This window comes from Pecten maximus, chromosome 9 (genome assembly GCF_902652985.1).
Source record: "Pecten maximus chromosome 9, xPecMax1.1, whole genome shotgun sequence".
Taxonomy (NCBI): domain Eukaryota; kingdom Metazoa; phylum Mollusca; class Bivalvia; order Pectinida; family Pectinidae; genus Pecten; species Pecten maximus.
In genome coordinates this window covers 11,442,487-11,469,618 of record NC_047023.1, presented here as the reverse complement: position 1 = coordinate 11,469,618, position 27,132 = coordinate 11,442,487, and the positions used below count along the sequence as shown (strand labels likewise).

The 27,132-nt window shown below is 34.5% G+C and overlaps 3 protein-coding genes across 4 annotated transcripts; all 3 read right to left on the bottom strand.

The window, feature by feature from the left end:
- Positions 1-2,871, bottom strand: LOC117333873 (pantetheinase-like). The gene is made up of 2 exons (XM_033893292.1): positions 2,668-2,871; positions 1-2,211 (listed from the first exon to the last, which is right to left on the bottom strand). The coding sequence occupies exons 1-2, from the start codon at positions 2,869-2,871 to the stop codon at positions 940-942; spliced, it is 1,476 nt and encodes a 491-aa protein (XP_033749183.1). The 3' UTR covers positions 1-939.
- A 6,724-nt stretch (positions 2,872-9,595) lies between these two features.
- On the bottom strand, positions 9,596-21,597 carry LOC117334214. Of its 2 annotated transcripts, XM_033893699.1 has the most exons (17): positions 21,516-21,597; positions 20,704-20,817; positions 19,935-20,114; positions 18,890-18,995; positions 18,698-18,735; positions 18,183-18,254; positions 17,347-17,385; positions 16,943-16,984; positions 16,176-16,235; positions 15,405-15,562; positions 14,690-14,775; positions 14,107-14,311; positions 13,193-13,323; positions 12,315-12,421; positions 11,513-11,593; positions 10,908-11,010; positions 9,596-10,655 (listed from the first exon to the last, which is right to left on the bottom strand). In XM_033893699.1, the coding sequence occupies exons 1-17, from the start codon at positions 21,531-21,533 to the stop codon at positions 10,516-10,518; spliced, it is 1,680 nt and encodes a 559-aa protein (XP_033749590.1). In that variant the 5' UTR covers positions 21,534-21,597; the 3' UTR covers positions 9,596-10,515. The 2 variants fall into 2 exon arrangements, with proteins under 2 accessions (XP_033749590.1, XP_033749591.1); XM_033893700.1 differs by lacking the exons at positions 9,596-10,655; positions 10,908-11,010; positions 11,513-11,593; positions 12,315-12,421 and adding an exon at positions 12,472-12,665.
- A 346-nt stretch (positions 21,598-21,943) lies between these two features.
- LOC117333872 lies at positions 21,944-26,856 on the bottom strand. Its single transcript, XM_033893291.1, has 7 exons — positions 26,694-26,856; positions 25,487-25,686; positions 24,942-25,085; positions 24,345-24,466; positions 23,035-23,093; positions 22,538-22,624; positions 21,944-21,989 (listed from the first exon to the last, which is right to left on the bottom strand). Exons 1-7 carry the CDS (start codon positions 26,849-26,851, stop codon positions 21,944-21,946), a joined length of 816 nt encoding a protein of 271 aa, XP_033749182.1. The 5' UTR covers positions 26,852-26,856.
- Positions 26,857-27,132: the final 276 nt, after the last annotated feature.

Sequence of the window (27,132 nt, the reverse complement as noted above, 5' to 3'; positions counted from 1 at the left end):
CACTGATATACTATGTTTTTAATAAGCTTGGGAATATATTATGACTCATAAGGTGAGAGTTTAACTATTGGTTAGGTTACATTTCCTGGTGCGTACGTAATGAAGGTCTAAATAAAAACCGACATTTGTTTCCTGGAGATGAATTTGTCTTTTCAATTATTTCGTGTGAAAACTGTCCGTAAAAATGATTTGTATTCATGTCTTTTATGACATTTTCCACATTAAATTGCAACAGGTCTGTAATCAAAATATTCATTTGTTACAACTAAAATCACAACTAGACTGGTCTTTTAACAAAATGAGATTGTCCACACAGTACAATACCTGTTAAACACCACTATATAAACTGACTTGGCTGCATGTCAACAAGTTAGATGATTGACGTGTAAAATGGCCGTTATCGCATGACTGAAACGAAACTCCAAACTAGCATGCGATTTTACAGGTTACTGTGTAACACCATGGGCGTCTTCATCAGGTTAGTATTAATAGAAAAATAATAATTAAAAAAATAGAAATTTCAATAAATAAATAGATAAATAAACAAAAATAAATAAATAAAAAGCTTCTACTCCTTCTAGTATCTAACTATCAATAGACAAGCCGACATATGGAATTGGAAAAGATCTTCCGAGAACTTTTATGAGAAATATCGGTAACAAACTTTAACTGTTATGATTCATAATGGCCGCCTGTCAGTGCACTTAAACTGGAATTGAGACGAACTCGGGAATACATTTTTTCTATGGTTGTTGATTTAAGCGTTTTTTTTCTGAAAGCAACTCATATCACAGTTCAACGCTAACGGAAAACTGACGTCCAGAAAAAAATAATGAATAAAAAAAATAAAAACGCTTATAAGGGAGAAGTAGCACAGTTTTGATTCTAGGAGTAAAGCACAGCTGTTCTGTTACAAATATACCAAAATATCGGTATATTTTATGGACCGCCGATCGCGTACATGGATATAGACACCGGTGAACCAGGAACGCCGACGTCTATGATAATAGATTCTTGGTAAAGCCAAGTGCGTCCAATGATGTCCAATGTGGAGTTGTCGAGGGTTACAAGTACTTCCGGTAGGACGTACCGGGTGGATGAAAAGTTTCCAAAGAACGACATCTTGTCCATATATCCAACTGACTTCACAGAGGGCTGGCCACAGCTAGATATGGACCCATTGACACAAGGAACGAATGTGCAAACTTGTAGGGGATATTGCCCATTGTACGTATGCATTCCATCAAATACACCTAAGGCATACAATGTATTCTGGAACATCCCCTCATAAGAAGCTTGACAACATAACGTATTCTGACACACCTTATAATTCCCGTATCCCTGATTCAAAGGAACGAATGTGTACAAGTCGTGGTTCATCACGGCCTTGAATTCGTTACTGCCAGTCGCTGAATCAACATGAACTGTTTTGTGTGGCACTCTTTGTTTCTGAGCCACTGCATTTTCAGCTAGAACTTCCGGATCTAACGGAGTAAGATCCTGTACAAGGAGCTTTCCTGGGCTGCCTGGTGACATGTTGTTGTAGTAAATCTCGTTGTTGGAAGTTCCCGAGGGCCAGTAGATTCCGCTTCCTTGGTAACCCGTAGTTGGCAGGTGCAAGTTTGCCGCCATTAGGTTCACGTGCATACCTTCTGAAAATGCTGAATGGATCTCGATAGCAGCCAGTAGAGGCAGTTCGTTCTTCCAGGCTACTGGATAGACTACGTTCGTTACATTCATTTTCTTAATCAGCGTTATGGCTGGGTCTTTGAACATTATATCGTAGGAAGAGAACGTGGCAAAACGTCCGAAAGGCGTTGTGAACACGGTATAGTTTGTGTTTGAGGGTCGGTCAAAGAAAATTTCGTCGGAGTTCAGATTCTGCTTGAAATATCTTGCGATGAGTTTACCACTAGTGTCATACACCAGATTTGTGTTAAATTGAAAGTGTCCATCTGAGGGACAGCTTGGTACAGAAGCACTGCATGGTTGTCGAGCTCCGAAATTGACCACGAGATATATGGAGTTGTTTTTGGCTATGCAACTAAGCTGATGTTGTACATCTGTCTTGCTGGATCGTGTGGGGTCATCACAAGGGATCCACGACATCGTATCAGGGTCTGGTATAAACTCCAGGTATGGCGCGAGAGTTTGTCTTGTCCAACCGAGCCCGTAAAGGCCGTACTCCGGGAACACAATGATCTGTACTTTCTACAAACAAAATGTTTGCGTGTAGCCATAAAACAACTTAGCAATTCTACAAATCGTCACAACTATATCTCATTTGTAAGACTGTTATTTGTGAGGACAGACATGTACAGACCCAAGCAAGAAAGCATATATTGATTTTTTGTCAGGCCACATGTCTTGCTCTATAACCAAGATGGTGTCTCTTTTTCCTTTTGAAGCGTTACCATAATGCTAGCCCGAGTTTCCTCTGGCCCTGACACCATGTCTGGCCGCCACCGCCAGAGGAATCTCGGCCAGAAATGGTGTCAGGGCCAGAGGAAACTCGGGCTACCGTAATGCTAGTCTAGCTGTTGATGATGTTTGTACGGATAGACTGAATACATTTTAACAAATGATGTACAAAGTCACAAATCGCCTGATTTATATTTGTCGTCTTATTAGTATGGACAACATCTATCAAGAAAGTATGCAGATTACCTGGGCAGCTGCTTCCTTGCATTTTTCATTGTACACATCCAAATTCTTCTTCATCACTGTCAGTGCTGAGTCACGTGACAAAACACGTGACCGTTGTGGTGGAAATATGACCGCATGTTCGTACACAGCTGCTTTGAACGCAACTGTACATGGACAGCAAACAAGCGTGCAAAGTACCAACAGCCCGGGGCCAAGGAGCTTCATCCTGATTAAAAAAAGAACAACAAAAAAAAACGTTAACATGTACTACCTATGTAACTGCAAGGAGCACGTATCTATGAGAAGCCAAGTTATCATTTACTGATGGAGCAGTCTTGATCCAGTAATTAACCAATTATATAGATATCTTATACATCTTATATAGATATATATGTGAGATAATATTTTACTAAGATATCTAGGATGTACAGGTATATATATATATATTTGTTTTTATGTAAATGATTATGTATAAGATATCTTATAAAGAATATAAGATATTTCAAAGATATTTCAAAGAATGTGAGATATGTAATATTTCATAGAATGTATGAGAAAATTAGATGAGAAACATGCTAGATAAGATCTTATATATGTTATGAGATATAGTATCTATTACATGCAAATTGTAAGCAATCTTATAAAAGATATATATCAAACATCAAATAAGATACCATATGAACGTATTTATAAGATATAGGAAGAAAGAAGATAATTAATATTAGACATCCTTTGTATTTTGGTTAAATGCCAGATAAACAATGCTCCATGACAATCTGGCATAGGTATCGCAATGAGATCCAAACACTTTCAGATCGGTCGTTGTACAAGTCAATGCGTTATTTGATAACACGATATATTTGCATGTATCTGTCGACAGTTACAAATGTAATTGCGTTATTGAACTTAATTTTATGCATGTCGCGGAACCTTTGATTAATTTAGTTCACAGTAGAATGCTGGTACGGTACAATGTACTATGCGCCATTTCTGTGCTAATTTTATGCATGTCGCGAACCTTTAATTAATTTAGTTCACAGTAGAATGTCACACAGGGACTTGAGAATTAGTTACAGTCTACATGTATTTGGACCTCCCCTAGTGTGTATAGCACATTTTCAGACGTTTTTGGGGCCCGGGGGTGTCATTTTTACCCAATTTTAATCTAGCCCCCAAAAACGTCTGAAAATGTGTATACACACTAGGGGAGGTCCAAATACATGTAGACTGTAACTAATTCTCAAGTCCCTGTGTGACATTCTACTGTGAACTAAATTAATTAAAGGTTCGCGACATGCATAAAATTAGCACAGAAATGGTGCATAGTACATTGTACCGTACCAGCATTAATTACGACGGGCAGATGGCTATACATGTGTACTTACTTTGATTGTCGTCGCTGGGACTGATAAAGTCGGCCCTGATAACGGTTTTGAAGGCCAAGTATATAGAATGTATGCTAGATCTATACCGTATCATTGTTACCACCGGTCAGCCACTTTATCTAAACGTTTAAAAGTATCATATGTGATAACACGTATCGGCGGTCTATATTTCACCAGTAATAGATTTGAATAAATTACAAGATTACACATTTATACAAACAAAATTTGAAATTATTTTCTCAAAATGAATTACATTGTACATGTATATGAAATTATGCAAAAACACATATACGCACTCGCCGCACGCAAGCATGTCGCACGCACGGGAGGCCGTCCTTAAATGAACTTACATTTGTAGCTGTTAATAGGACGTTAAACAAAATAAACCAAACCAAACCAAATTATAAAAATCTAACTCGGAAGACTTTGTTTTCTGAACTTTTCGTTTGAATTTAGAGTCGACACCTGCTTGGTCATGCTTCCGGGTCATCATACAGCCATACGATTTATAATTTGTTTAATAGTATTACTTCAAGATCTAGGTGTGTTCTGCCTGATGTCCAGGACTATATTTATCTAAATGGAATGCACGGAGAAACTGGCCCATTCCGAGGTCAGTAAGATTATGTCGATATATCTGCGACATGACTTGTCATTTCAGTGAAATAAAATAATATATGATTATATAATTATAAGCTGACCTGAACCAAGTAGGCCCCTTCCTTAAATCATCCATCAACATTGAAACTAACCAAGCTTGCTTTAAAATACCTGTATGAGTAAACTTGCCATTTGAAGAAATCCGCTTTAAATAAATAGAATATGTCTATATTCTTTCAATTAACCGATATTCTAAAAAAATTAATAAACACGTACAAGTATCCAGTTCTTTTCAAGTTTGGAAAATATATTCAGAAAAAAAAATCCATAATGAAATAATCTTTAAATAGTCATTGTCTACTACAGATCGGTTTGTATGGCTAGCCAAAGTGGGGAAAAGTCCCTATTTATGTATATCCATAATTAATTTCAAATATTCATTATTCATTTTTAAATATCCATAAATGATTTATGGATATCCATAAATGATTGGTGGATATCCATAATTCGACTTATTTATGGATATCCATAAATGATTTATGGATATTTAAAAATGAATTATGGATATCCATAAATCGGACCACTGCCAGCAGGGTAGACAACTCTTGATTGTCTCTATCGGAACTCCTCGGACTTTATACAAGTTAGTTAATTACTGTCGATTTGTGTTTTTGTAATTCTAATCTAGATTTGAAATTGAGTAATATGCATATTGTATGAAAGGCACTTTAAATGGACCTAGATTGATAAAATCCTCATGTCCTTTCTACTTTCGTAGTAGAATCTACCTGTCGTAATTGTACGTATCTATCTTACTTGAATTTTACTAGTTTTGTAGATCTAAGCTTACATAAATTATGAACAAACTTTTTGCAACGAATATGTGACATATAATTACGTACATAGAAATATGATCAGAGAACTGTCAGATATATAATTTTTGTTTCATTATTTGAAATACATCTGTCTGACCAAAGATAGATTCCACATTGTGTGCCATGCTGTGTTCTCTAATAAAGAACTTGCATGCTTCAGGGCGTGTGTTGTTGTTTATTCAATCACGGCCGTTCGTCCTCATGCTACATAAACATGATTAAACACATGATAGAGTAGGTAATACTAACCGATAAACATGATAGCACGTTATACTAATTGATAAAAACGACATGCCACTCACTCAGCACGATTGGAAACCGTTATCATACATGTACATATTGATCTCCATATACATGTATATGCCATAAATAATCGAGTAAAAAATACAAGATATGATACACAAGTTCTTTCTAGGTTACACGATCTACCAAGAACAAGAATTACTTAGTATCTATATACGCTTCTATATACTCTATCATCCAAGAAATCCTTGAATAGATTTTATAATAAAACGCTGTGATCTTGCTAGCATTGAAATTCAACTTTTTGGTAGACACCACAATTCACGCCCATAAAGTGCCGAAACGTAAACTTTTTATTTAATTATTTTACCGATAGATAGAGGATTTAACGCACATAGTTGAGCTCCACTTTTAGTTAAGGTCATGATACCACTTTTAGATTCATTACAAACACGTACTAGGCGTTCAATACTATTAAAATTATAATTTAACATCATACCAACGTGTGTTATATCCTTAACCAATGGGAGAAGATGCTCGTAAAGATATAAATTCGCATCAATATTGCGTTTCTATTTTGTGTAAAGCGCCACAGTTTACTATACAATTCACATATCTCGAGCATATTCTGTAAGCTTTTGTGCTGTGTACTAAGCAGACACATGTCATCAACTTGTGTTGGTATATTGATTTTAAATCGACAATAAGTGCATCATTTCAATATTACGTACATAGAAATATGATCAGAGAACTGTCAGATAAAGGTAAGTTTGTTTCATTATTTGAAATACATCTGTCTGACCAAAGATAGATTCCACATTGTGTGCCATGCTTCAGGGCGTGTGTTGTTGTTTATTCAATCACGGCCGTTCGTCCTCATGCAACACAAACATGATAAAACACATGATAGAGTAGGTAAGACTAACCGATAAACATGATAGCACGTTATACTAATTGATAAAAACGACATGCCACTCACTCAGCACGATGGGAAACCGTTATCATACATATTGATCTCCATATACATGTATATATGTCATAAATAATCGAGTAAAAATACAAGATATGATACACAAGTTCTTTCTAGGTTACATGATCTACCAAGAACAACAATTACTTACTATCTATATACACTTCTATATACTCCATCATCCAAGAAATCCTTGAATAGATTTTAAAATAAAACGCTGTGATCTTGCTAGCATCGAAATTCAACATTTTGGTAGACACCACCATTCATACCCATAAAGTGCCGAAACTTAAACTTTTTATTTAATTATTTTACCGATAGATAGAGGATTTAACGCACATAGTTGAGCTCCACTTTTAGTTAAGGTCATGATACCACTTTAAATTCATTACAAACACGTACTAGGCGTTCAATACTATTAAAATTATAATTTAACATCATACCAACATGCGTTATATCCTTAACCAATGGGAGAAGATGCTCGTAAAGATATAAATTCGCATCAATATTGCGTTTCTATTTTGTGTAAAGCGCCACAGTTTACTATAAAATTCACATATCTCGAGCATATTCTGTAAGCTTTTGCGCTGTGTACTAAGCAGACACATGTCATCAACTTGTGTTGGTATATTAACTTTAAATCGACAATAAGTGCATCATTTCAATATTTTTTCAACTCTATCTAATAAACGTTTTATGGATACATTTTAGCACAAAACGCACTCCCTTGTAATCCCTCTCTCTATACGGGACCATCTTGAATTAAAAATGATTAAATACAACACTACTTGTTATATCCGTATAAAATAATGTGTGTACATTGTATATAGCTTTTAAGATACAAAATGTATGCCATGACTTTAATTAAGTAATACCGATATCATTGCATTATCATTGTACAGTAAACCAGCATGCCATACAGTATCATATGCCTTGTTAACGTTGCTGTCTAAGAAGTCTACATAAACATCTTCCTCACTTTCCAAATTATAATGTATACATTCTTGTAAATCAAAAGAAGTTAACTACACGTAACTACTTAATCATTTTTGATATGTTGATTACTGACTAAATGGAAAAGTATATAGTATCATGTTAACAAGAGGCCCAGAGGGCATGTATCGCTCACCTGGTTTTCATGAGATATGAAACAAGAATGATGCTTAAGTATATTTGTCACAGGTATTGCTATGTCAATATATCATAGGCATTTTATATGGATATGTGAGGTTTTTATGCCAAAAAATGCATTAATCCATGAAATGAAATTGAGGGTCAGTCCTGTCATTTGTACAATTTTGAATCTCTACCCCAAGGGGAGGCTACCAGGCAAATATGAGCAATATCTATTGCTTATTTTCAGAGAAGAAGTTGTTTATATCAATTTAGCCAAATTGACCCCTCTTGGTCCCGACCCTCAGACCTCCTGGGGTCAGCCTCACATTTTGTACAATTTTGAATCCCCACCCCATAGTGATGCTACCAGGCAAATATGAGTGATATGCATTGCTTGGTTTCAGAGAAGGAGTCATTTATATCAATATAGCCCAATTGACCATAATTGGCTCGCCCCTCAGATCCCCTGAGGGGTCAGCCCAATCATTTGTACAATTTTGAATCCCCACCCCATAGTGATACTACCAGGTAAATATGAACGATATTCATCGCCTGGTTTCAGAGAAGTCGTTAATATCAATATAACTATATTGATCCATTTTGGCCCCGCCCCTCAGGCCCCCAGGGGGTCAGGCCAACCATTTGTACAATTTTGAATCCCCTCACTATAGTGATGCTGTACCAGGAGCAATATCCTTTGCTTGGTTTCAGAGAAGAAGTCGTTTATATTAATAGAGCCAAACTAACGTCTTTAATTTGGCCCCGCCCCTCAGACCACTGGGGGGTCAGCCCCACTATTTGTACAATTTGAGTCCCCACCACGATAGGGATGCTTCTGACCAAATTTGGTTAAATTCTGATCTGTGGTTATGAAGAAGTCAATTGTTGACGGACGGACCGACCGGCGGACGACGGACGCTACGGTATGGCATAAGCTCACCTTGGTCCTTCAGACCAGGTGAGCTAAAAATGGAACTACATTTTGTACAATGCGTATCCAAATTGGTGAGGATAAATACCAAAATACCATTTCCAATAATTTTAGTCTGTACCAATACATACAATGCACGATGATCGTTGCACGTGCTGGGGTAAGGGTTCCAAAATGACATTTGGGCAAATCAAAATATATCGACTATTGCATACCGAAGTGACATATTCTCGACCTTATCTCTCTCCTGAGGTTAAGTTTTTTGAAGTTTTCAGATATCCAGCTGTCTTCAAAAGTAGCTAGGTCAAGGTCATTCATATGAGGAAACATGAACATCATGTGACACTTCAACACATGGCCAGGTACAATGTTCATACATGTACAAGCTACAATATTTAGAACATGGCTGTTGAAGTCAACAGAAGTGGCACAGAGCATAAGATGGATACTGCACCTGACCATAAGCTCACTGCAACTTCTCATTTAAAGTTAAAACAAAAGATATATCAAAATTATCACAATTTTTATTATTATTCTCATTTCAACAACACATAAAAATAATTTATCATTGATATAATGTAATCTAAAACAGAAAAATACATGAAATAATGGTACATCATTTCATTTCGCTTGCTAATAGAGTTATGGCCCTTGCACTGACACTATTGATACATGCTGATGTCCAATTAGTTCGACATCAGCAACGCTGTTGCTAAATACGATGTAGATATTTGTATAGTTTTACCTACATCTACATACAAGTATATGATTGTACATTCACGATTAAATTCACAATTTATGCATTTCTGTTAATTTCTATTTTTTTTTCTCTAAAACTTTTAACCCGATAAAAATTTTCCTATGGGACAAATACAGCTTTTTCTTATAAAATTCTGCTCAATTTAAACAATGGACATCCTAAGAGGCCGGCCATTGCTCCACTTAGCTGGTGATTATTTTTTATTCTTATTGATGAAGACAAATGGCCATTTATATCAATATATTCATGATCTGCCAAAATCTGCAGGATATAAAACTAACAGATGGAAAGGTGGCATATTTCACTGATACTACCAGCAACATACACACAGTAACGCTAACACATAGTTTCCACATACACACAGTACTCCTAACACACAGTTTCCACATACACACAGTACCCCTAACACACAGTTTCCACATACACACAGTACCCCTAACACACAGTTTCTACATACACACAGTACCCCTAACACACAGTTTCTACATACACACAGTACCGCTCACAGTTTCTACATACACACAGTACCGCTAACAGTTTCTACATACACACAGTGTCGCTAATAGTTTCGACAAACACACAGTACCGCTAACAGTTTCTACATACACACAGTACCGCTAACAGTTTCTACATACACACAGTACCGCTAACAGTTTCTACATACACACAATGCCGCTAACAGTTTCTACATACACACAATACCGCTCACAGTTTCTACATACACACAATGCCGCTAACAGTTTCTACATACACACAATGCCGCTAACAGTTTCTACATACACACAGTGTCGCTAACAGTTTCTACATACACACAGTACCGCTAACAGTTTCTACATACACACAATGCCGCTAACAGTTTCTACATACACACAGTATCACTAACAGTTTCCACATACACACAGTGTCGCTAACAGTTTCTACATACACACAGCACCCCTTAAACACAGTTTCCAAATACACACAGTACCGCTAACACACAGTTTAATTTATCACAGAAATTTTTGCATATGCATCCTCAGATGAGGTAACTGGGCTGTTACGGATATCATACACGTTGCAAGGCTTGTGTTCGGGTTTTGTGAACAAAACTGAAGCAAAGTTGAAAATGATTGTGCTTTTCTTAAGTGTTCTGAAATAAAGCAGAGGAGATATAATTAATCATTTAAATGTCAGAAAAACAATTAACAAGACAAAGCTTCCATTAGACAATTTAAAAGGAGAACAATATTAACTGACAACTTTTAACTCTGTGTGACAATGATTTGGATGATGTCCTTAAGGAGCCATGAATGAATTTTGAAACAAATCTTGACGTCACACTTACCAATGCAGTTGTCCCTTTAAGTTTTACAAACATACCTGAATTTTTCTGTCTACTTACTAAAGTTCTGTAGTGCTGCGGACAAGTTATTTTCAAAATAGATCTCAGCTTCTGTATCTTCAGACTCGACCACAAAATCAAGGAGGATATCAATCAACTTTGGCTACAAATACCAAACGGAAAGATGGCAAAGTTATACCTACATGTCAAAAGAATTAGAGTACAGTGTGAATGTAGAAACAATGACTACTCTTTATGTTCTTAGAACAATAGTTAAAAGATTAACATTGATACAAATTTTTTGTATTCAATATGAAAATTAACTGTCTACTGGAAAAAAATTAAGTCCATCATTTTTGTTTTAATTATATCATATTAATAGTGTATATGTCAACATATTCATGACATCCAACTATGAATGGGAGGTGCAATCTGTCAGAAGTGTATTAAGCGATTCTACAATTTCCAACTAGCTATATGACAGCCACTTACAAAGCAAATTAAATCCACATTAAAAAAATATTTTCCTCTAAGGGAATAGATTTAAATCGGGACTTATTGGTGTTAATCAAAAGTACATCTAAATGTATATTCTGCTATTCATCTTTCATCACAAAAAAAAGGAAATGTGTACAAATACACTACTCCACACAATGTTACCTTACCTTATTAAATAGGTTCAACAACAGCCTTTGTACAGCTATGCTATTAGTAGTTAAAACAGTTTTCAAGAAAGTTGGATTTTTCTGTAATGAGAAGTACAGGCATAGAATCAATGGTATGTTTCATAAGTTAGAAATCTTTGTGTTGGCTCAGTGGCTATGTTCATAATCATTTCAAATACCAAATATGAGTTTTTATACAAATATTTGGTCAAGATACAGATTTTGTCCCTGAAACCTACATATGTATTTGATGCCTAATTTTTTTTATTTACTCAACTGTACATCTTAAAATTGAAAGTCTATAGACAACAGTAACTGAAGTGGATAGAATTATACACAGGTCATGTTTCCTAATTTACATTATTACATATGCATTTGACTTTCCTTAACTACACGAATAAGGTATGTACTATTGTACTGTCACATGCTAACCATTGAACACCTATGACGATTTAGAATTTAATCCTACCCTGTCAAGCGTCTAAGTAAGTCACTCAGATGTCAACACTGCTAAGTGATAGTCATGGTGACTTTTAGGCCTAAAGGAAAGTCGAGATTTCAGTGATTCTAAGTGTGTTATAGTGATTATGTAATAAAGTCGAGATTTCAGTGATTCTAAGTGTGTTATAGTGATTATGTAATAAATGAAGTATATCATGGGTTTCAGCCTTGTGCAATAGAACAGCAGTCGATTATCAGTACCTTGGTTAAAATATTCTGGACTATTGCACAGACACCTATGATATATTTGTATACTGCCTGGTAGTTGCTATTTATAGATTGAGTATATATACAAAGTTACCTGGTATAGTTTTCTTGCATCGTCTATGTCTTCATTGAGCAATAAAGCAACCATATAACAGAAAGTTGCTAGTGGCTGTTCCATCAGTAACGTCATCTCAATTAACACTGAAACATATAAACAACAGGTTGTTACATCAGTAATATCATCTCTATTAACACTGAAACATAAACAACAGGTTGTTCCATCAGTAATATCATCTCTATCAACACTTGCTTCATCAGTAAAGTCATCTCTATTAACCTCTGAAACCCATAAACGACAGGCTGTTTCATCAGCAACATCATCTCTATTAACACTAAAACATATAAACAACAGGATGTTCCATCCGTAATATCATCTCAATTAACACTGAAACACAGCAACATTAGGCTGTTGCATCAATTGACACTGAAACATATAAACAACAGGCTGTTCTATCAGTAATATCATCTCTATCAACACTGGCTTCATCAATAATGTCATCTCTATCAACACTTGCTTCATCAGTAATATCATCTCTATCGACACTTGCTTCATCAGTAATATCATCTCTATCGACACTGGCTTCATCAGTAATATCATCTCTATCGACACTTGCTTCATCAGTAATATCATCTCTATCGACACTGGCTTCATCAGTAATATCATCTCTATCAACACTTGCTTCATCAGTAATGTCATCTCTATCAACACTTGCTTCATCAGTAATGTCATCTCAATCAAAACTGAAACATAAACAGGCTGTGCCATCAGACCGTATGTGTGGCTATAGTGCTAGAGAACAACCTTCTGACCAGGGTCAGACAGATTAAAATCATGGTTAAATTGTTTATATTTTGCAACATCATGATGATTCAGTAAAACAAGAACTTCTTGAGATATAGAAAATGTATAACCTTTTTGGATAAGGTCTTTTCTGTCTTCCTTTATCAGTCGTAATATCACATCAACTCCAGCCTGGTAGGTCGGCTTTTTGTCGAGCTTCAGAAAGGCAATGTATGCTGTGGCCAGTAAATCAACGTCTTTTCTGTAAAATCAACATCAAACACGTCAGCATGGAAAGCAGGAAGACCACAGTCCCTGTATCACTGGTCAGGGTATACATGTATGTTAAACAATCATGCCAAAATATTCTCACTTAAGACAGGCAGAAATATCAACTCATTTTAGCTTAAAATTTATAGCACCTAATTAGTTTATGATTCTATCATAAGCTCATTAAATTATGAAACATTTAGACCCTTTGAAGATGGTGGACTTGGTTACAAAATATCAAAAAAAAATAAAAATTTGAACCAACAATCTTTTGGGAGAATTTAATTTTAAAAAGAATTAAAGATGCTTGCTTTCATAGCATTCCTCTCCAGTTAGAAATGTACATTGTATTATCCTAATAAAATGACTAGAGATCTTATTCTTAAAGGCAATTACTCAATGTAGCCCATTTGATTTTTGACCCTGACCAGATCTCATTTGACTTTCCATCTCAGTCCAGTTGGTTAAAGATTCACGACCATTTTGAAATCCTGATAAAATCACTTCGGGTAAAACTAACTTGACAAAATTCTGCCATAATGAAACTAATAACACTTGTTAGTCTTTTCCTACCTGATTATTTCAAGGATTATACGCTTCAAGGATTATACACATGGAGGTTTTAATTAAAGTAAAGGAGAAATGAATATTTCACTAATCAAGTGATTATTACAATAAACTAATCACCTTGATTTTGAACAACTGGGCTCTGCAGATAATGCATTTCAATAATATTTTGTAAATAACATATATACAATGTATACAGTATACATACCCCATTACATATAATCTCATCAGTTCTAGAGTGATGAACTGGTTATCTTTCAAGTTAACCCGTACATTAAATTTCTCCAAACAGGCGAAGGCTTGTGCTGGCGGAAGTAACTGCATCAGTATATTTGGTAGTGCTGCCGGGAGGCTGATTTTACCGAATGCCTTGTTCATGTATCTCAGATAAAACTCTATGCTCTCCATCACTCCTATAAAAAGCAGATTTTGGTTTTCAAAATATTTTGAAGATTTTGGTTTTAAAAATTACTTCAAAATATTGTCAGTGTTTATATAATGATAGGTCTTCGATACCAGCAACATCAAAAGCACAATTCAATTAGAGAATGCCGATATCTAATTAGAGCAAAATATTATACCATTTTACAAATTACCAATACCAAATTTAACCCCTTTTCCTAATATTTAAAACTAGTCATGGCCAAATGACAGAAAAGTGTACTACAACCTACGCTACTATTTTGGATTTTCAGTTTAAATGCAATTCCTACTATATGGCAAGCATTTATTAACAATGAATCTAACCAACACAGCTAGGTCAATGAAAAAGATGATTGACAGTTGCTTACCATCCTTACATCCATTGCTCAGCATCACAGAGGCACTGGACACCACCTTAGCCAGATGACCGGTGTATCGGGGGTTCAGGCCAATCCTGTCAATACATCAATATTCAGATGATAGTAAGATAGCAACATAATTGTAATTCTGGAAATTTCAACATTCTAACCCTAATATATGTGGTTATGCAGCGGAATCTATGGTTATTGTACATGTACAGATATGTGATAAAAAATTCCTAAATTCCTATTTATTTTACGCAATGCAACAGCATAATTCACGGAACTTACAGTAAAAGGAGTCTGTATGAATCACATTATCTAATTATGTTTCTTCGACAGTTGTTTAAGTTTACAGTATGAATCAAATTTGACTTCAAAATGGATGTAGTTTTGAATAGATTATAATCATCCAGTAACGTGCATTATACATGTATTGTGTCCAACTTTCAACATTCCAGGATCCGTTTTTCCCTCTTGAGGTTTTAACACATTAGGTCATTTCAGGATATGGCCACTCTAGGCCCTATTCTTCAACTTTGACATCATGATAGAGCCAATTGCCAAGTATTTGTTTCTTTCTCGATTGTAAACAGACTTATATGCTCACTCATGAAATTGAGAAAATATTCAAATAGTTATAATTCAGCATAATACTTTTTTATTATTAGGCTGTACCTGGTAAATGTTCATAAGTTGTTCACTGTATTAAATTGAAACTTACATTTCTTTAAGATAGTGTAGAGATTCTGAGTATTTGCCGAGTTGTAAGTACATTGAATGTATATGTGCAGCTCCTGATGATTTTACAGCGGGAAGTCTTGGGTCATCGCTATCCTGGCTCACAAGTTTTCTATACATATCGAGCGCTGCAGCTTCATCCTGCAATTTTTATAGTAGAAAAATTTGGTATCTTTCAATACAAACATTCACATTGTATAGAACATATCAAGATGGACATTTTTCACAAGAGCTGTTGTGTTAAGGAGAAAATATTTGTTTCAAAAGTCTTGAACACCTTTTATATGTCATTGTATTGGATAATTGTATGTGTAGGGTGCTGTTTTTAACAAATCAGCATTTAAATAATGTCAGCTTATCCTGTAGACTATATAGTCAACATTGGGGAAGAGGGAGCTTAAAATAATGTTGACTGATTTTTTATTAATCAATAACAGGGAAGAGAGAGCACAATTTTCTTTTTCTGTTGACTATATAGTTGACAACAGTATGGAAGGCATTTACTCCAACAATGTTAGAGGTTTTACACGGCGAGATACTTTTGACAGGCACTGTCGCAATCGGCAAAATCATATCCAACAGAAAAAGGGCCGACCAGTGGCCTCTTATGTTATAGGAGTAGGAAGGAGCTACGGTACAACTTGTTTTACATACCAGACAGACATTACAATCCTACATATGTACTGCATTCAGTATTTTTCATACATGTAGGAGTATACATGTAGTTTGAGAATCCTGACATTCCGGGCTTTACCTGATAAAGGGTTTTCTCCAGTATTCTGTTTACACAATCTGTATGTGTCCCATAAAGTGGCTGTAAAGATAAATCATAGTTCTGCGAGATTCTGGAGTACGAACCAAATCTTCAACTAATAGTTTACAAAACTAAATACAGGAGTTTCAAATCTTATAATAAGAAACTTATCACCGAGTGAAATTCGCTTTACTGGTCTTAGATACATTTCAATACATTACAAAGTCTTAACATAAAATTATATTTTAGGCAGGGTCTCCTTGTAGTAGTTGGTGACTACTTCCCTGAGCAACATACAGAAAGCCCAAAAAATGCCATCCAGAGCAATTAAGGTACAGTGTCTTGCCTAAGGACACAACCATTCCAGCACAGGCCGGCCCGTTTCTCAGTTTCCTGAGAAACAAAACTAACATGGGTAGGAATCATCGAACCTTCCACCTTGGATTATCACCTGAGGTTATGTACGTAGCCAAATTAGATAAAGCTTTAGCCAACTGAGCTTTTGTGGCCCCTTCTAAATAAAGTAAATTCTCAATTACTCCCCCTTGGTATTGTCCAAAAATGTCCAGTTACTCGATCTGGTATGTAATTACAAATTACCAGTAAATGGTAAAGTAATGCCCCTGAAAATTTTAATGAGCATTTATCATATTTGATGTATGTAACTATAAAGTGATGTTCAGTATTGAACATATATTTGATGAGAGTGTGACGAAAACCAAGCTGTAGCATTGTATTAATTAAAACAATATAATAATTAAACTTACATCCTCTATATGTCTTGCTAGCTCCTTGTCAGCCCAATTTTCCTGAGAGAAAAAAAAAATTAATAAAATAATCAGATTTTGATTTGAATGTAAATTTAGACAGTAATATTTTCATCCTCTCTTTGCTGTATTCAATAACAAATATGTTAAAATTGTTAACATTATAATTAGAAATACCAATATTTTCACTAGCGAAAAATGAAATTTTAATCAGAAATTATATGGCATTAACACAAAGACTTTATTTGGCCTACATAAACACTTCCTGGTGTAATGCAAAATTTACGTTCATCTCATTTCTATCAATAGGACCAATTTTTCACATCCCATAATAATATAAATCATGCCAGTGTAAATTTATAGATCTATGTGAAACAATATACATTATATAGTATTATACTTACAAGTGTAGCTAAATCCATATCAGCCAGCTTCAACACTAGCTGAAATATTAAATACAACTTAGATTAATGTTTATCAAATTGGTATATTCACTTTAATAATTAAGTTAATACAATGCGAATATCATGAAATGACGATTTTCAATACAAAGCATCGTCTACAGGACACATCCAAAGAAAATACCGGACTGATTATCTAAAATTTACAACGTACACTATACTGCATACAGTAGAGGTATAGTCTGGTGCAGTTCTGATGCAGTTATTATATAGGTGTTTTTTTATAATTGGAACAAGAGGCCCAGGGGGACTGTATTGCTTACCTGAATTTTTCAGTGTTTAATCATGACAAACTACTCTACATTTCTACAGAAGAAGAGGGATTTCAATGAAGTTGCTACATTCCTGTATTGATCCCTGCCCCTTTAAAGGCTCCAGGGAGGCCAGACCAACCTTTTTGTACAAAATTTACTTCCTTTCCCCTCAAGGATACTTTACACCTAATTTGGTCCAAATCCTTTCATTCCTACAGAAGTAGCTATAGGATTTAATACAACTTGCAATATTTCCTGTATTGCCCCCACTGTCCACAAAAAAGAATATTGGACAAAATCCAAAGAGTTGTTCATTATCCTTGACTAATAATGATTTTTTGGATGCTGAGTCCTTCAAACCAATGGCGTGAGCTTAAACTTAGTAATTTTATTTGATAATTGATTTTACATTATGAATACAGATTATGGAATAAATTTCATCAACACAATGTTTTTTTTTAATTTGCATATTAAATGAATAAAACAATTGTTTAAAGCAATAAATGATATTCAAATGTAACTTACATCTTTCCATGGGGATCGAAGACATGTGGCCAGAGTGGAATTTCTCAACACTTGTGAATCTTTAACAAAATTCTGAGGGAAACAAGTGACAATTCAAATTAAAGAACATTGTACATTAATTTTGTTTTACAAATAATCAGAATTTTTCCAGAAAGGGACAAAAATTGAAGTTCCTCAATGTACACAAAAAGAAATGCTGTCTTATTTTTAAAACTGATAATCAGGAAATTATATTTTTTTGGAAATAAAATTGGATATATTAGAAATGAAGTATGAATGAACATTGATACATGTGGGTTTTTTTCTGATAAATTCAATTTTTGGGATCAATCCTAAAATTCAGCAAAAAGTTAAACCTTGATTCCTGACCAATACCAACGCTCCTAAATTCACCATGATTCCCAACATAACCATGGGTTCATATAAAAAGCTTAAGGTGTATAGCTGAATTCTGTCTGTAGACAAAAGAAAACTTGCATACCTCTAATTCAGCACTGACAATCTATATAACTCACCTTTTCCTTTAGTTCCTTCATCAATCTTGTCAGGAATGCTGAATATTAAAAGAATAAAAACATTAAAGAAATTTCATGGATCTGGTCATGTTGGCAGCCATCTTGGTACTCTCAAAAGCTACATACAAAACTATATAGCAGCTGCCTTATTCCAAAATTACAGCATTAATTTATTTGTTTCAATATACATACCCAATGACGATGATGATGAATCCATGAAAAGCTTCCTCAAATTGATCCTAGATTCCTGAAGTAATCTTACGGACAATTTCACACCTTTGACAATGCTATCAGCTTTCTACAAAATAAACAGGTATCTGGTATATACTCATAATGCAGTGACCTTTTAACACTTAAAGTTTAAAATGATTCTATTTACCAAGTTAGAATTGACATCAATTAAAATCAAAGGCATGCAGCTATCCTTCAAGTTTTCTTGTGGATTAATCATAATTTCAGCTATAGTCAGATCTTCATTGCTCTCAGCCCCTTCGATCCCCACTTGCCTACAGCTACCCACTCGCCCTCACCGAAACCTATCCACTATAGGGATTCTAGTGTACCTTTTTCATACTAAACACCATCATGATATTACCAGTAAGTTTAATTAGTAACATCATCATGATATTACCAGTAAGTTTAATTAGTAACATCATCATGATATTACTAGTAAGTTTAATTAGTAACATCATCATGATTTTACTAGTAAGTTTAATTAGTAACACCATCATGATAGTACTAGTAAGTTTAATTAGTAACATCATCATGATATTACTAGTAAGTTTAATTAGTAACATCATCATGATATTACCAGTAAGTTTAATTAGTAACATCATCATATTACCAGTAAGTTTAATTAGTAACATCATCATGATATTACTAGTAAGTTTAATGAGTAACATCATCATGATAGTAAGTTTAATTAGTAACATCATCATGATAGTACTAGTAAGTTTAATTAGTAACATCATCATGATATTACCAGTAAGTTTAATTAGTAACATCATCATGATATTACTAGTAAGTTTAATGTTGACTAAGTAACACTGTTATGATATTACCAGTAATGTTAATCACTTATACCTTATTCTGCAATTAATCAGAATTTGAAGTGCGCCTAGAGAGTGAGAGGTTTCTAGTTCCAGCCTCAGTAAATAAATATCTAGCTGACTGGAGAACTAAACAGCACGACCATAGGACTTATATAAATCATCAATATATTTTCACTCAATGTTACCTTCGCTTCTTCGCTGGCATGGAAGCAGTGTACAAATGAGCGACCTCTTTTGTTGGGAATGCAGAATACAAGAAAGGCCTCCTCAACATACCCATTCTGGAGCAGGCATTTCGCACACATTTCAATGGCATCATTCAGTTTAATGGATGGGTGTACCAAAACATCAAAACTGCTTATTGCCTGAAATATTAGTAAGATAATAAAAAATATCATCCACAGGTAAAAATACCAAACTAACGTTCTTTCAACCTAGCCATCTGTGTGTACCACATGCTATCGTACAAGAGTCCCAATGGGCCCTCATTGAATTGCCAGCTATTGCATGCTTTTTACAAAGATATATTTTAATTTGTTTCCTTACTGGGTAATCAAGGAGAAACAATGTATGCCCACATAATGACCTATCTTTAATGCATTGAACTAACATTAACTCATTATATGGACAAATACTGAAATGAGTGAAGGGGGATAACTCCCTGAGAACTACTAAACCAAAATCAGGTATTGTATTGTATAACTTACTAGCCAAGGAAAATGATTCTTGGATCTTTTCTTAATGGGACGTTGTTGGAGTGTTTTACATGAAAACTGTGTACTTTATATATAGGTCAAGGTATTTATACACAAACTGTGATGGGCCTGACTTCAAAGAAACCTATTTGGCCTCCAACCACATATTGTACAGTGTTACTATATATACATGCTAATCGTACTGTCAAAAAGTGATGTATGATAACAGTTGAATACCCTTCCTCGTATATACATGTACCTGATCTGCTTGTTCCTGAAATTCATTTTGTAGTAGAGGTAAAAGAATTTGGAGTTTAACGATGATTTTATCTTCCTCAGTTGCAAAGTACTCCTCTTTGAAATTTTGCAATGTCTGAAAATATAAAGAACATAGTTAAAGGCAGAATCCAGTCATTGACGTAAAATCCCACTCCACTCTCCCCCATACTTTAACTCAGCCTACAACACACTTCCACCGTCTACTCATCCTTAATCTTAGCCCTCAATAAACTCCATCATTCCCTTTACAATTAAGCTCATGACACACTCCATGACCCGTTTCACTCCCACTAAACTCATTCCACAACCCACTTTACCCTCCTTAAAACTTACACCAAGCACAAGAATTAGCACATTTTACACTCCCTCATTATAAGTCATACTTAAATGCAGTCCACAACCCACTATACTGGTCCTCTCTCAATCTTAATCCAGCATTAATCCCACTTTGAATTCCTTATACTTAGTACAAATGTACTTAAATTCAGCCCTGTTTTGAAAACAGTCAGCATTCTAACAACAAGCTATAGTGAGACTGATCGTTAAAAAAAAAATGACCATCATTCTGGATAGTAGTTCATGCCAAGGGTATTGCGGCAATGCATGCAGTTCTTCGACATCTGCAATGGAGTGCAGATGCAGATCAGCTAAAACACCAGTTTTTGATGAATAAGACCTAGAATGACTTTGAATTATCATCAAGGACATCTGTTTGAATAAAGTCCTTCTATTACAGGATTTGACACTATATTATACCAGGCATCTGTTATATAAGTGATTAATCTAAGTTACCTTTTCAATAGCCTCCATGTCCCCAAGTGTGGCATGAAACTGAACCGTAGCACCATAAGTATCAATGTCATGTTTTATGTTGTGTTCCTGAAATCATATTAATAGTTAATTCATAGTAATGATGGCCAGGAAAATGGAATGTTTTGAAATGAAATTACTAATTATGTGTATGTAATGAATAAATCTGAATTTCTTAATATGCAATGAAATCTCTGAATGTTATTTTGGCTTTTACATTTTTGAATAATTTACAGATTAGATCATGTTTGAAAATCTAAAACATAACTTGATTGTGTCTGTAATCTTTTTAAGTATTTGTTCTGCTATCGACACGCAAGAAAGACAATAAAATAAATAATGTTTCCATTACTGTTGTAAAACAACTCATCTAAAAACAGAACATGAATGATCAGATTGTATTTCAGTGTTTATAAATACCTCATAATACTTAACATGTCTTCAGCAGAAACTGATCTGAAGAAAAATAGATTTCAAATTAAAAACAATTATTATTAACAAAAAATTATGTTATTTAAAAAAATTTTGATATCAAATGTATGTTTTGATATCCCATCATTTGGCCATTGAAGAAACGGGAGTGCAGTCATCATTACAAGCTTGCCTCACATTGTTTATCACTACACCACACAGTACACTAGCATTAGGGGGCGTAATCACAAAATGGAATCTATACTGCAATAAACAGATACCTTATAAAGGGGCATTCCTTCGTTTGAATAAAGTTAACAAGTAGTAAACGTTATAATCTTTACATCTTGTCGAGTATTAAGTCCTAAAAATTCTTTATTTAACCCGAAGTATCACTAATTACTGCAAAGTTAATTTTTGTAGTTTGAATTATGTTTTCTATTGAAGTAATTAAAGCATTTAAATTATTATTATAAACAATATGTATTTCCCACCTGACACAGAAATGTTGCTGTATCCATGAAAAGTGATTGAGAAATATAATTTAGGTACCTCCATAATTATGTACCACCTCTTCTAAGTATTTTTCTTACCCTGTCTTTGTATATGCTGTTACCAAATACTTGAAACACTGGCCGTTGATAGTCATACCAGCATCCTTCATTTCCTGAAGAATTTGACTGTTCAAAACAGAAACTACAAACTGTAACTTTTAATCCATCACATTAAGTACACATGTCTCAAGAAGATCAAGAAAATAAAAGTTCCTTAATTAATACAGGCATTACCTACTCATACTCCTAACAACAGCTGTCAAAATTAATTGGTATTTTAATTACTTAACATTATAGACATTATATATATTTGTAAATTATCAATTAGTACTTTTCTCATTTTTCATGATAATTATTTGTTAAGATTTAAGATTAAATCAATAAAAAATCACTTGTAAAATTTATCATGTAAAAACATATTAATTCATCCAGTGAACATATTTTTATATATATATACATGTATTTCATATTTTCCAATAAAAAACTTCCAGTTCCTTGATTGACATGTATAAATATAATCTGTCAGAATACATTACCATCCTGCGTTTAATTCTCCGTTGGAGCAATGGTAACAAAGTACAGCCTTTAGAAATTCCTGCAAAAAAAAAAAACATTTTAAAAAATTATTACATTATACACAATGCATGGTCTGTAATTACTGAATATCAGTCACAACACTTTAACATATTATCAAAATATATGATTGACCTCTTTCACAAGTTTTTGTTTTCTCGGATATATTACAACAACTTTGTAGTAATCAAAAGAAGCAAAAAAAAAACTATTTTGTCGAGCATTCAAAATAATCTATCTGGCCATATATAAATTTCATAAAATCAATATTTCAATTACCTGGTAGATTTTAATCCACCAGTTTCAAACAATACTTAAATCTGTGTCAGTATCAGCCTTATTTTCCTCCCACTTGTGATAATGACCAAAGTATGAATTTTCATTTCAGGTGTTTCGTCATTTAACAACAGAAGTATTGTAAACCAGTGGGCAAAATAAAAATGGAAACAAACGTATGGAATGGAAAAAGAAAAAATGTCAAATCAAAATGCCACAAAGGGTTCTAAATATTTTTCCTGGTAATAAATCCCTCCCGTGTTTCATAAGTAAAATGTTTAATAAAAACCAAGTTAGAAAATCCTCAGATAATTTTAAAATGCTGAAATAAAATAAAATGTGAGGAGAAAAGAAGAAAAATTTAATTTTGCCCAAGAATACACAATTGCATGTCATAATTATTTTTTTAGCTATTATATATACCTGGTACCATGTTTGAAAGAGGTTGATTAAAGAGTTGGTGATCATGAGCTCTTCAAACAAGATTATTTAAAGACTTGGCAAAAAAAAAATTAACAAAAAAAAAAGAAGAAGAAATTGAAAAATTTCTGTATGGCATAAATGCCCCCGCTGTCACTTAACACACCGAAACACAGTTTGGTGAAGATCGCATCAGCAGTTCCTGAGATTAGCTAGTTATATTACATTGCAGTGCACATTGTGATGGGACAGGACATGATGGAAGGGGACGGGATGGGATGGGAAGGACATGGGTAACACTACCCATTTTATGGCCGAGGGATAAAAACAGTAGAATTCAAATGACATTTCGGAAAGCAAAAACTGAACCCAATCAGCACAAGTTTCCCTGAAACCATGTCATACACCAGATATGGTGTCAGGGCCAAAGGAAACTCGGGCTAAACCTACATATATGTATAATGATAACAATTTCCAGTTGACCAGAAATAAGTTTACAAAACACACAGGGAAAAAAAATACTCATTTCATAAAAAGTTTGACTTGATTATTTCTTTTTTTTTGTATCAGTTCTTACCTCACCTGACTTTAAACTGGAGTCTGCCATCTTTTGACGTAAATCTGAAATACTGATCTGGATGTTGCTTTCGGAACACGCCATCACATAAGATGTGAAATGTGATTCAGCAAACTCAAAATCTGAAAGACAACTCAGAATAAGTTTACTAATTAAATATTTGTATATCTAGAAACTACCCCATGTTTCCTCTGGCCTGGACACCATGTCTGGTGTTAGGCCCCGCCCTAACATCCTGTCTGGTGTAAGGCCCCGCCCTGACACCATGTTTGGTGTTAGGGCCCTGCCCTGACATCACATCTGATGTCGGGCCCTACACCAAACATGGCGTCAGGGCCAGAGGAAATTCAGGCTAGGTGGAAACCTCCTATAGGAACATTTATCCCCTTTCCTCATGAGAATAAAATCTAAGTTACAGTTACATTAAATGTTGAATGTCACTTTGACTGTATATATTAAACTTGCATTAAGTTCAGTATACAAAAGACATATTCTTTAGAGTGTGCGAGGCTCTAGATCTGTTAGCACTTACTGAAGGATTCTAGACTTATAAACTATAAGAAAGGGTGTACCTGTACACCAGTATACCATACCTACCAGGTATTGAGTTGATAATCTGCCAAATGAGACCTGTCAGAGTGCTCTTCTCTTCAGTAGAAAGATACATGGTGGTGGTAATCATGTCTAGGAGTTCCTTCCCTGATTTTGCAGATAATTTGAATGTCCTGTTATCCTCTACCACTGCAAAAAAAAATTGTATCTGCAAATTATTACATATTCCATATCAGTTCATCCAAATTTAGTAGAAATAAAAAAATGCATGAAATAAAGTTTCATAAAAATTATCCAATACTTCTATACTTACGTCATTTTTAATTAGTTTACACACAAACAAAAAATTAAAGATTAATTTCAGATAAAGTTCTGAGGTGTTTTTTTACACTGGATCTGTCAAACCTCTGATTTGTTGTCTGGTGCTAGTATACTAGCTTGATCATTATAATGTGAGCATGAAGATTTTATGAAATATACATATATGACTGTATAATACCTCTTTTCTATCAATCTTGATTGTCTGATATGTAAACATACTTGTACAAATAGTAATTTCAATTATTGAACAGCATATAGCTAGTCCTTACCTTTGTTTTTTAAGTCTATGACTATGGCCAGAACACTTTCATAAGATACATTCCATAACTGTTGATTCAGATTTTTCTTCAGGTTGGTAACCAAGTTCTCGATTAATATCTCTGGACATTCAGCCTCAAGCCTCCTAGGAGACCGCTTTTTATGTTCAAGATCATATTTATGTTGTTTAGTGGATTTAATCTGTAAATTTCTGCAATTAAAATAATAAAATTTTAGCGACATCATAATGGTGGTGATTTCCAGATTAAAGTTTATGGAACATATTTATTAAGTAACTGATATTCTAATGCAAATTTAACATGAGTGACATTTATATATAGATACAATATGAACATGCAGAACAATTTTCACCAATTTTCAGTGATACATCCAAAATTCAACAAAGGTTTGGCCAAATTGGAACTCAGTTCCTTATTATAAGCAAACGAGTTGTGGTTATCAATTATTATATTTTCTACAATAAAATGCAAAATGTTAATGTTTTACAGAGCACACTTAATCATAAAAAATCCACAAAAATGTCTGATAAAATCAAGAATATCCGAGTCTCAACTTAATTCTTTGGGAGTTCCCAACCTGCTAAACTAGTAAACTGAGCTAGCTAGCTGAAGTATAAGACTTTGAAGGTCTAGCTAGCTAAAGTATAAGACTTTGCAGGTCTATTAGCTAGCTAGCTGAAGTATAAGTCTTTGAAGGTCTAGCTAGCTGAAGTATAAGACTTTGAAGGTCTAGCTACAAAGTGTAGCTGAAGTACAAGACTTTGAAGGTTTATCTAGAGATATTCACATTTTTAATATTTGTGTCAACAAATATTTTGAAATAACAAAAAATGTCTGATAATAATGTTAAATATCACGATTTTAACCTTCAACGCCTTATCTTAAAGGACTGACATCAGCTGATGATCATGTCACTCCAAAGACTGATGAACAGAAACTCATTCTGGTCAGTGTTATCAGAGTTACTTCCCTTCGTATAGCAATAATGTAGAAGCTAGACTCAAATATTTTAATATTATTGATCACAGATCTATAAACGAACTCCTGTAACAAGCCAATTCAACTATGTCTCTCAATATTAAACTGTTATGCATATTGTACTAGGAATGGTCAAATGTACCAGCACGACCAAATATTATGAGCACGACAGAGGCGTCTGCGGCATTATCACTGACTTATAAGAAAACCTGTCGTATACCTGTGAACACCGGTTCGTTCCGGTGTGAATGACATTTGTCGTCCACGTGATACTGGACAGCATCTGCATCTCTCTTTCAGATGTACTGTAGACAACACACGTGCCACGATCTCCATGCAGGTCCCTATTCGACAGGATGACCGCAGCAAGGCAGCCATGCTTTCTTGTTTTGATAACATAATAACCGCCCTGACCGAGATCTGTAACAACCACAGCCCTGACTTCTCATCTAACAGAGTTATTTCCCTTCTGTTTCACTTTGACAGTAGCGATTTCATGACAGTCGATACGGGTACTCAGTAGATGATGTAGCCCAGCGGCCATTGACGCTGTCGTAACATTCCTGCAATAAACCATGAATCTATAAGATTTTACATTTCATTTTATAGACTTCCTGTCATAGCATAGCTTGGGCCTGCTCCTCTTTTAGTGTGTTTGG

Bases quoted from the DNA above. Each gene is read 5' to 3' on its own strand.
- LOC117333873 (XM_033893292.1), bottom strand. From the start codon at position 2,871: ATGAAGCTCCTTGGCCCCGGGCTGTTGGTACTTTGCACGCTTGTTTGC. The intron at 2,212-2,667 runs GTAATCTGCATA...TTTTGTTTGTAG, and splicing joins GCAAGGAAGCAGCTGCCCAG to AAAGTACAGATCATTGTGTT.
- LOC117334214 (XM_033893699.1), bottom strand. The intron at 16,985-17,346 runs GTAAGTATAATA...TTTTTCTCTCAG, and splicing joins ATATGGATTTAGCTACACTT to GAAAATTGGGCTGACAAGGA. The intron at 16,236-16,942 runs GTAAGTTTAATT...TTATCTTTACAG, and splicing joins TAGCAAGACATATAGAGGAT to CCACTTTATGGGACACATAC.
- LOC117333872 (XM_033893291.1), bottom strand. From the start codon at position 26,851: ATGGCTGCCTTGCTGCGGTCATCCTGTCGAATAGGGACCTGCATGGAG. The intron at 22,625-23,034 runs GTAATGTATTCT...TGTTTTGAACAG, and splicing joins GGAGAATTAAACGCAGGATG to TCAAATTCTTCAGGAAATGA. The intron at 21,990-22,537 runs GTAAGAAAAATA...ATTTTTCTTCAG, and splicing joins ACAGCATATACAAAGACAGG to ATCAGTTTCTGCTGAAGACA.